Source organism: Melitaea cinxia, chromosome 6, assembly GCF_905220565.1.
Source record: "Melitaea cinxia chromosome 6, ilMelCinx1.1, whole genome shotgun sequence".
Lineage (NCBI taxonomy): Eukaryota > Metazoa > Arthropoda > Insecta > Lepidoptera > Nymphalidae > Melitaea > Melitaea cinxia.
In genome coordinates this window covers 14,786,586-14,796,420 of record NC_059399.1, presented here as the reverse complement: position 1 = coordinate 14,796,420, position 9,835 = coordinate 14,786,586, and the positions used below count along the sequence as shown (strand labels likewise).

The 9,835-nt window shown below is 30.1% G+C and overlaps 1 protein-coding gene across 1 annotated transcript; it reads right to left on the bottom strand.

Moving 5' to 3' along the window:
* Nucleotides 1-444: 444 nt before the first annotated feature.
* LOC123654768 (proton-coupled folate transporter-like) lies at nt 445-9,828 on the bottom strand. Its single transcript, XM_045590653.1, has 7 exons — nt 9,040-9,828; nt 8,679-8,838; nt 3,964-4,065; nt 3,393-3,530; nt 3,003-3,086; nt 2,324-2,480; nt 445-799 (listed from the first exon to the last, which is right to left on the bottom strand). The coding sequence occupies exons 1-7, from the start codon at nt 9,826-9,828 to the stop codon at nt 697-699; spliced, it is 1,533 nt and encodes a 510-aa protein (XP_045446609.1). The 3' UTR covers nt 445-696.
* Nucleotides 9,829-9,835: the final 7 nt, after the last annotated feature.

Genomic DNA, 9,835 nt, shown 5'->3' with positions numbered 1-9,835 from the left:
TGAAGAGAGGGCTTCAAGAGGAAGATTTACGGAACGGTTAGGCCGATTTTGATGAGAGTTTCACTGGAAGTTCGCCGGGAAAACTTTGTGACACACTGATTTCAATGCGGGCGAAGCCGCGGGCACAGCTAGTTTCAAATAAAAATATTATGAGGTATTGTAATAGTTTCTACTGATAGTATATTATTACAAATTATAATTACTGTATAAAGTAATAAGTGACAACTAAAACATCCAAAATGAAAGAACTCATATTTGTAATAAAATCTAACAATTTTTTTATTAAAGATAAAAGTATTGTTAAAATGTTGTAATAAAAAAAACAAAATGCAAAAACAACATTTACTCATATATATTAAATCTCTTTAAAAAATTAAATATTAATACTAAAATGGTAGAGTATTACATAAAAATAAATTATCTAGCTATGTAAAAAATAAACCATTTTTCTTTATCATTAATAACGAATTCATTTTTTTTTTTAAGAAAATTCTAATAAAGTATTTACACTGCTTATATCAAAACAGATTATGTAAAATATTTATTTTTCTTTTTCTTGAGAATATTAGACTGAACAGAGTCTAATGATCTATTTATTCTATTTTTGTAATAATAATAATTATTAATATTATTTATTGAGTTTTGTACACTGAATTATTAAATCATAGCTTTTTATTTGCTTATTATAATTTGTATTTATATATCCATTGTGGATGGTGTTTCCGTTGATGAGGTCTGCATCAAAGGTAACTCCAACCTTTTCTTTCTAGCATCTTTTTTGTGTTGTCTGTAGAACCATCTATAAAAAAAAATGAAGGTATAAAATTGATTTATTCAAAAAATGCAAACAATTTAATAAAATAAATATTTAAACTTAGAACTTAACATTGATTTCAAAATATTATATTAATTTTGTTTTTGCGTTATCGTGCAAAATATAATGAAGATCAGAGATAGAAAACAAATAAATTCCTATTTTATCATTTATAACTATGATTACAATTTCGTAATATATCATTCAAATATTAAATTTCATCGAAATAATATTAGATTATTTACGTTCTATATACTCAAAAAATAATGTCATTAAAAATTGAAATAAGATTTATATCAAAATGTTGAAAATTTAAACACACTACTTAAGAACAAAAGACAAATACTCCATGCCTTAAAATTCCTCTTGAAACACGCAAAGCCTCACGTTCTCATTCACTGAGCACAAGATGAATTAAATACTAACACTTAAGTACTAACAGCGGAATTCTCAAATGCTTCTTTAGTTAAGGCAGCAATTGAGCTTAGTAGCAACTACGGAACAGATATAAGAAAAAACTAATAATACGAGTAAAAAAGATTTTAGACATTCATAGAATCTAGAAGAAAAGTTGTCCAACAATATCACATGTTAAAAGGCCTAGCCTATATCTGATACCTTTATATGAATGAATATACTTATAGAATGTTTACATTTAAACTATTTTGAAAGAAAAATTCTGTGATAACAAATGACGAAATATAATAATTGTGTTTGCTCGCAAACGAAAAAAAAAACTGACTTCAATTACATCGATGAGTAATATACAACGTAGATCGACGAAAAAATTGTCAAGTAACTACGCGTTATCAAAGATTACTCAAAAAGTAGTTATCAGATCTCGATAAAATTTATATGTGACCACATGATAAATATCAGCTTTTGAATAAATTAAAAATTTTCAAAATCGGTACACCCAGTAAAAAGTTATTGCGGATTTTCGAGAGTTTCCTTCGATTTCTCTGGGATTCCATCATCAGTGCCTAGTTTCTTTATCATGGTACCAAACTACGGATATCCCCTTTCCAACAAAAAAAGAATTATCAAAATCGGTACATCCAGTAGAAAGTTATTGCGAATTTTCGAGAGTTTCCCTCGATTTCTCTGGGATCCCATCATCAGATCCTAGTTTCGTTATCATGGTACCAAACTAAGGGTATCCCCTTTCCAACAAAAAAAGAATTATCAAAATCGGTACATCCAGTAGAAAGTTATGCGGTATAATACAACGTAGGTCGGCGAAAAAAGCGTCAAGTAAAAACGCATTATTAGATATAACTCGAAAAGTAGTTGTTAGATCTCAAATAAATTTAACCAATTGGCACACACCACCTTTCGATTAAAAGAAAATTTGTCGAAATCGGTCCACACGGTAAAAAGTTCTGATGTAACATACATAAATTAAAAAAAAAATACAGTCGAATTGAGGACCTCCTCCTTTTTTGGAAGTCGGTTAAAAAACTACATAGTATTAAAGAACTTATTGAAATATATTTATTAAAGACTCACGTAAATATCCCTAATGCTGGTATAGTAGCTAAAACACTGAGTAGGAAAGCAGCACCGGGAAGGACGTGTAGAGTCAAGATATACACGCGGGAATACAGCGGTGCGAATATGAGCGGCATCATGGTTTCAGCAACCCCGAAGAGAGAAAACACTTTGCCTGTATACACATAAAAAGTACAGTAAATTTCTTATATGTTGTGATCTACTAAAAAATATTTTTCTTTTGCTATTTTTAAACAAGTATCAATCAAGTTCATGGTTCTACACTGTGGAGAGTTGCGTGGCTTTGTCACAATACATCTATTCAGAAAAAATCCTAATGAATTAAATTAAATTTATCATTTTTCTAGCAAGCAAAAATACACGACTATAAAAAATAACTTTAAAAATTTTTGTTTCGCAAACGGATTTGTCAAACAAAAATGATTTTTATACAACTGTAACATTTAAAAAATCTATTCAGAGCCAAGAAAGACAAAAAAAAATCATGCTTTCTTTATACGCGATACTTACATTTTTTTTTTTTCAAATATTCCACACCATCCTTTTTAATGCTTAAAACATATTGATTACTTTTATATCTTAATCTTAGGTAGAATAACGTAGCATTAACTCAACTTCAAAATTAACCCACAGCGTTATAAATGTCCTATACTTTAGAATATAAACCCACACATACCTAGCTCTTGGTGAGAAACCAATTTAGATGCGATCGAACGAAGTGCTATTGTCGTCGTCCCGTTCAATATTTCAACGAGTGGTGCTGAAGAAATAAATATATTTATTTTTTAAGTTTCTACACAATAATGAGCTCGATGTATTATTATATTCTTTTTTTAAATATCTTTTTGACACTATATTATTTACTTTTACAAATATCGTTATTAGAATTTAAATCATATTTTTAGAAATCCTTTAGAAAAACTTATATTTTAATGTTACAATAATTTTTTTACAATTTTTTTTATTAAAATTGTAATATGTTATATTTATATATTCTACAATAATACTCAAATTTTACAATGTAATGAATATAGTCATGTAATTAAAATAATATGTATTTAGTTACCCATATAGACTTCAACATTGTTTCTAGCAAAAGCCAAAACTAGAGATCCGGCTATTTTGCTAGTCGTCGATATCATTCCTAAAACTGCATCATCTACACCCATTTTCTTACTAAACACAGTGATACAAAACATTGTACCTGAAATTAATAAATTTTGGTATTATCAGAATGAGCAATCATTTTTATAACAATATGGACATAACAATATATCCATTCTGTTAAAAATAGCTATAATTGTCGGTAAAATGAAATGTAGATGATACTTTTTATATTTAATGATATTTTTAATTAATAAAAAGTGATCTGACTGAAAGCAACTATAAGAAAACTCCAAAGGGCTACTGTATAATGATACTGGAGGACGATTAATAATATAATAATCAAATTTACCTATAGAATGTGCCTACTAACTAGTACCTAAGTAGGTATGTGACATGTAGCAAAAATCAATTAATACATAATCGATTATTTTCTTTCTAAATTATATCGATTCATATTTTAATAGCCGATTATTATAAAAATCAACTCTTTTTTACACCCCTATTTATGTCGATAAAATGATCGAACTTACCTATAGAATGCGTAACAAGATTGTAAGTTGAATAAATGCTGTACTTCACTTCGTCCCAATTGAAACGGTAGCGTGCAAAAATATACATTATACTTATTTCACCTGAAACAGTCGAGGACTCCATTAAAAACCGTCCATCCGTCAAAGTTAAATCTACAAAAGTGCTTTTACAGTATCATATTTATTTCGCTGTAATGGGGCTAAAATATTTGCAAATAAAACTTAAAATGCATACAAATTAATGAATATTGCTGTGTCGTTCTGTTATAAACAAAATATAAAAAAAAATAAAATCGTTTTAACCTCTTCTACAATTCGTTATTTAATGAAATTGATTGAACGCGATTGGGTTTTATATTAATTGCTTAATATTTAAATAACTTCTGGCCGTTTCAGTATTAATGCAATTTTTTATTTATTTTTTATAGAGCAAAATTGGCAAACATGCGTACGGCATGCCTGACGAAAACTAGGGATTGTAACCCGTGGACGTTTGCAGTACCATGAGCGTCGCAAGTGTGTTGTTGATCCTTACTCTGACCCTCAACAGAAGCTCTGATTACCTTTCATTTACATCAGAAACAATACATTTAAGAGCAATATTTTTTAGGTTTGGTTTTCTACAAAGTATTGAGTTACTTTCAAATACATATATAGTTCTAAGTTTATGTCATATTCAATGTAGTATATCCATTGTAGAGCACTCCGATCGATGACCTCAACATCTTTCTGTTGCATATTAATAGTTTGCTCAACCGATGGTAACGTAATCCTTTTATATGAAGATAATAAATATGCAATAAAGCTATGCATTTTTATAGGAAAAATAATATATCTATAATCTGTTTAATTCTTATTAAATAATTATCTTTTATGATTAAGACAGAGAAATGCAAATAATGTTTGACTAAATTTAGAAATACATTGATAACGCCGCTAAATGGAGTTGAAATTTTGTTAACAACTAGCATCCCGTCCCGGTTTCGCACAGGTATTCAACAAAAATTTCAAAATACTTTTTTTCACAATTATTTTCTTGTTGAAAATATAGTAGCTTCCCAAGAGTGAAAGAATTTTTCAAATCGGTTCAGTAGCTTCGGAGCCTAATCAATGCAAACAAACAAACTATCAAATATTTTCTCTTTATAATATTAGTTTAGATAAACATTTTTGAATATCATATCAAAAATTGACCGTTCCAGCGAGGATCGAACCTGCGTCTCCGACTGACCGTGTCGACGCTCTAGCCAATTAAGCTATGGAACGATGTACCCGCTAGATCGAAATTTTTGATATGATGCTTTTAGTTTCGGTTTATATGTTGGCGGATATATTAAGTGATAAGAAGTTTTGAATTTATCTAAATTGATCATTAAATAATATTCGAAACAATAATTTATTTGTTAAGTGTTTACTCTTTTAGATATGTAATAACAAACGAATGCACTTTGGAAATATCTAAAGTATCTAGTAAATATGAGAGGTTGGCTTTCTAGAATGTTCGCACTACAAACAGAGCAGTACAATAAGCAAGCGGCGTCTTGTGGTTTCACCCACATAATTTCCGATCTCATAGGAACATCGGAATAAAAGCTAGCTTCTGTGCCATCCTGGATGTCTAGCTATGTAGTACCAAGTCTTATTATAATCACTTCAGTAGTTTTGCGTGAAAGAGAAACAAACATCCATCCATCTATCCTTAGAAACTTTCGAATTTACTATATTAGTAGGATTTATTAGTCTACTGTACACTATACATTCATGTACCTCTTATACACCTTATTTCTTCTTCTTTATTCTCAAACCCAATGTTTAACTGTTAGAAATCGCAACTGTAAGGCAACCTCGTTTTGCACTTTTCTTATTTCGTCAAAATTTTCTACTGTATTATTCTGTAAGTATACAATGCAACATGATAGGTATATCTAATATATAAAATTCTCGTGTCGCGGTGTTTGCAGTTAAACTCCTCCGAAACGACTTGACCAATTCTCATGAAATTTTGTGTGCATATTGGGTAGGTCTGAGAATCGAACAACATCTAATTTTCATCCCCCTAAATGTTAAGGGTAGTCCACCCCTAAATTTTTTTTAATTATTAGATAAATTATTCATATTTTATTTTATTATGATTTGGCGTTGAAAAATACATACAACCCTAAATTGTCACCCTTCTACCACCAACCCCTATTTTTAAATAGCGTTTAGCGGCAAGACAACGTTTGCCGAGTCAGTCAGAGTATATATATATATAAAATATTTCTCAACATACTGTACTCCGCCGGCCTTGCGTATAACTGATATCAACAATAAAAATACTACTGGAAGTCATTCAAGCGACCACTTCTAGTTTATATGCTTACAATAAAACAAAAGATCTCGTTACAATATTGCATCGTTTTGTAAATATTAGTTGCAATATCAGTACATATCTCGCTTATTATTATGTAGACTAATAAAATAGTTGACTAGCTAGCTATATAGATATTATTATCTAGGTTTTCATGTATACCAATTTTTATAATCTTTTACTACAGTCCTGTCAATAACGAAAACAAAAAAAAATAATTATCTGATTTGGTTTAATCGTTTGGAAGTTAGGCCCCAAGAAATATAACTTGATATTTAGTAATCACATGTAATATCGAAAAGAAAGAAAAAATCGATAATTACTCCATTTCATATTAATAAAATATATTTTATATATTAACCACAGTTCTCACTTCACTTCAATTCACATTCTTTGGAAGAATTGAATTCTGTATTTTGAAAACACAGGACAGCACCTAGTTAAACACCTTTTTGATTCTAATTAATATTTTACTATTTTTGACACAAATTCGTCAAAAATACTACCTTAAATTGTTTGAAAAAAAATGAAATTTTGTTTTATAACTCTCCTCCAATATTTATTGCAAACAAATCACTGTATTAAAACAGACAAATTTATCAAATATACACATTATATTGTAAATAATTTCAACAAAACTGGTACGTTAAATATTCAAACTGTCTATATGTTCGATATTGCGTTACAAAATGAAAGCCATTCATTCTTCTACTATTCATTTCAAATCGAAATGAGCGCTGCATATTTTATAAATAAAATATCCGTTTAACAATAGTAAATACGGATAATGTTTAGTAAATGAGGTTCACAGATCTAGTAACTAATGTATTATCAGTCGTTTGTATAGTAAATGGCGGTATTGATTAGCAGTCATTTATTGTAATGCATAAATGATGTTGTTTTGTTCAAAAATTATTTCATGTTTATTGTTATTTTTAATTATTATTTATACTTTAAATTTTATTACTTATATATAACTAGCTGACCCAGCCACACGTTACTGTGGCTCAATAATTATATTTTTAAAACAATATGTAAATTCTATATTCAATTATATAATTATGCTTATGATGGTGATGATATTCAAACGCGCCATCTGTAATCTAGAAATAGAGCTACGGCGCCATCTACCACATATCCGTGCAACTTGAGATGCTTACAAAATTTGATGAAAATTGGTTCAGTAGTTTCGGAGTTTATCGCTAACATACATTGTGACACGAAATTTATATATATATATATATATATATATATATATATATATATATATATATATATATATTTCATGGACATCCACCTTCCATTTCCATAGCCATCTTAAATAAATAAAAAATAACACATCACACGAGACATGATATAAGAGTTATTAAGGGATTGTAGTTTTCTAGATATAAAATTTGATAAATGAGGTAGGGCACAGCAGGAATTTCCTGCTCAAAATATGAAGCAGCCCAACTAGGATAGTACCTCGACCTTACGGAAGACCACAGCTAAATAATACTGTTTTCAAGCAGTATTGTGTTCCTGTTGGTGAGTAAGGTGACCAGAGCTCCTGGGGGGGATTGGGGATTGGCTCGGCAACGCGCTTGCGATGCTTCTGGTATTGCTATAAGCTACGGTAATTAATCTCTTACCATCAGGTGAGCCGTACGCTTGTTTGCCGACCTAGTGACATAAAAATAAAAAAATAAAAACATTTGTGGTAGTATAAAATATTAAACGTTTGCTATTTTAATATAAAAAATTTATATAGTCTTTGTTACATGGTTGTTTCTGATTCTATCGCCGTTTATAGTAAACACAAATGTACGTAGAGACCGAACTACTGAACCAGTTTGTATTAGTAGAGATTTACTCAATCTAAATTATTTTGAAGTATTATCAGAACATCACTTGTCATTATATCCTTATTTCGTAGTACGAAGTACAACAAAAACTTCAGATACGTAATAAACCAGGATATTTTATTAAAGTACTACTTCAAAACATTATCTCCTTTTAACAAAAATAATACAAACGAACTATTCATACTTTGAAATATATTTGTAACTAAGGATATAATATATGATGTTTTTTTTTTCTTTGATGTCAATCTAAGCTAAATTATCACTAAGCGTTTTTTGCAGCTCGAAAAAGTTTTTAATGACACAGCTAATAATTCCCCCGGCGAACGTGTTAAAAGCCGTTTTTGTAAAAATGATGCCGATTATCTGGCAAAAGAAGTTAATACTTGTACTTTCTGTAGTTTTTTTTTTTAATTTAGTATATATCTCATAGTAATAAATTTCTTCATAATTTCTTTGTAGTTTGTCGTCTTCTTTGTAATGTGATGTGATATTTCAATAGCAAAATACGTTATACGTACCCCATAAAGGTCCAAAACTCAGACAAACAACTGTCATGATCAGACATATCTTCAGCCTCCTATTATTGGGACCCTTTTTAAATGCTATATGCAATGTCTCTTTTAGACTATGGCAGTCGAAGAATTCTAAAATATGTCCACTGCATCCTATTGGTTTTTTCTAAAGAAACAAATACATATAAAATGTAAAGTATATATGTGATATAGTTTTTTTTTTATATTATTAGTCTTTACCTATAATTAAGATATCGATTATTATTTACTAATCTTAATAGATACAAACTTTACACCAAATGTGTCTAAAGTACATAAAAAAAAAACAATTTCAAGTACGTTTTAAAGAAAAAAGTAAAATACGTACCTTATCCTTATGCTCTAACCATCTATGATCGTCGATGAAAAATATAACATACAATAAGTTCATAGTTTGGAAGAACGCGGACAGAGAAAAAACGCCATAATATCCAGTGTACTTCAACAGCACACCACTCATACCCATTCCTATGGGAAATCCTACAGTCATGCACAAACTCAATATTCCCAAGCGGAATGTTCGCGTTTCCTTTGAGGTAATATCTCCCAAGTAGCTGTAAGTTCCTAACAGCATTGTGTACCAGCCGCCCGTGAGTGATGGGAATATGACCTCCATAAACACAGTTAGCTCCACCGGGACCTGATAGAAGAAATACGTGTTCGTTATATTCATGAGACACGTTATGATTTCCCCGATGATCGGCAACGTCATACAGATTTTGCGTCGTCCCGTTTTGTCGCTCCAAGCACCTATAAACAGCATTAGGGTTGTGGGTACCGCTGTCAGTATCACACTTCTCCAGGCCTGAACGGAAGCTATTAATTTCTGTACTTCGTACTCTTCGTATGTGTGATTAGCTCGTTTTCTAAGTCTCAAATCTGTACAAATGATGTCCTCGAATTCCAAATTAACTCGACAAGCCTTGTCCAAATTCAGATTCTGTGTGGCCAACATCGCTAGAACACTTGGCATTACGAATAACGCCAGAACAGGCTCGACTGTTATGTTCGATTTAACATATTTCAATTTATCCCAAAAACTCAGGTTATTTATGTCGATTTTTGTTTCGTTTTTCAAAGGCTCCTCTTCGAGATTTTTGCGAGTATCGTTCTCCATATTGTTC

What these genes read in the sequence shown, in the direction of transcription:
- LOC123654768 (XM_045590653.1), bottom strand. Translation starts at nt 9,828, where the DNA reads ATGGAGAACGATACTCGCAAAAATCTCGAAGAGGAGCCTTTGAAAAAC. An exon ending in CAATGTTGAAGTCTATATGG is followed by an intron (nt 3,087 to 3,392) that starts GTAACTAAATAC and finishes TTATTTCTTCAG; the next exon opens with CACCACTCGTTGAAATATTG. An exon ending in CCAGCATTAGGGATATTTAC is followed by an intron (nt 800 to 2,323) that starts GTGAGTCTTTAA and finishes TTTTTTTTATAG; the next exon opens with ATGGTTCTACAGACAACACA.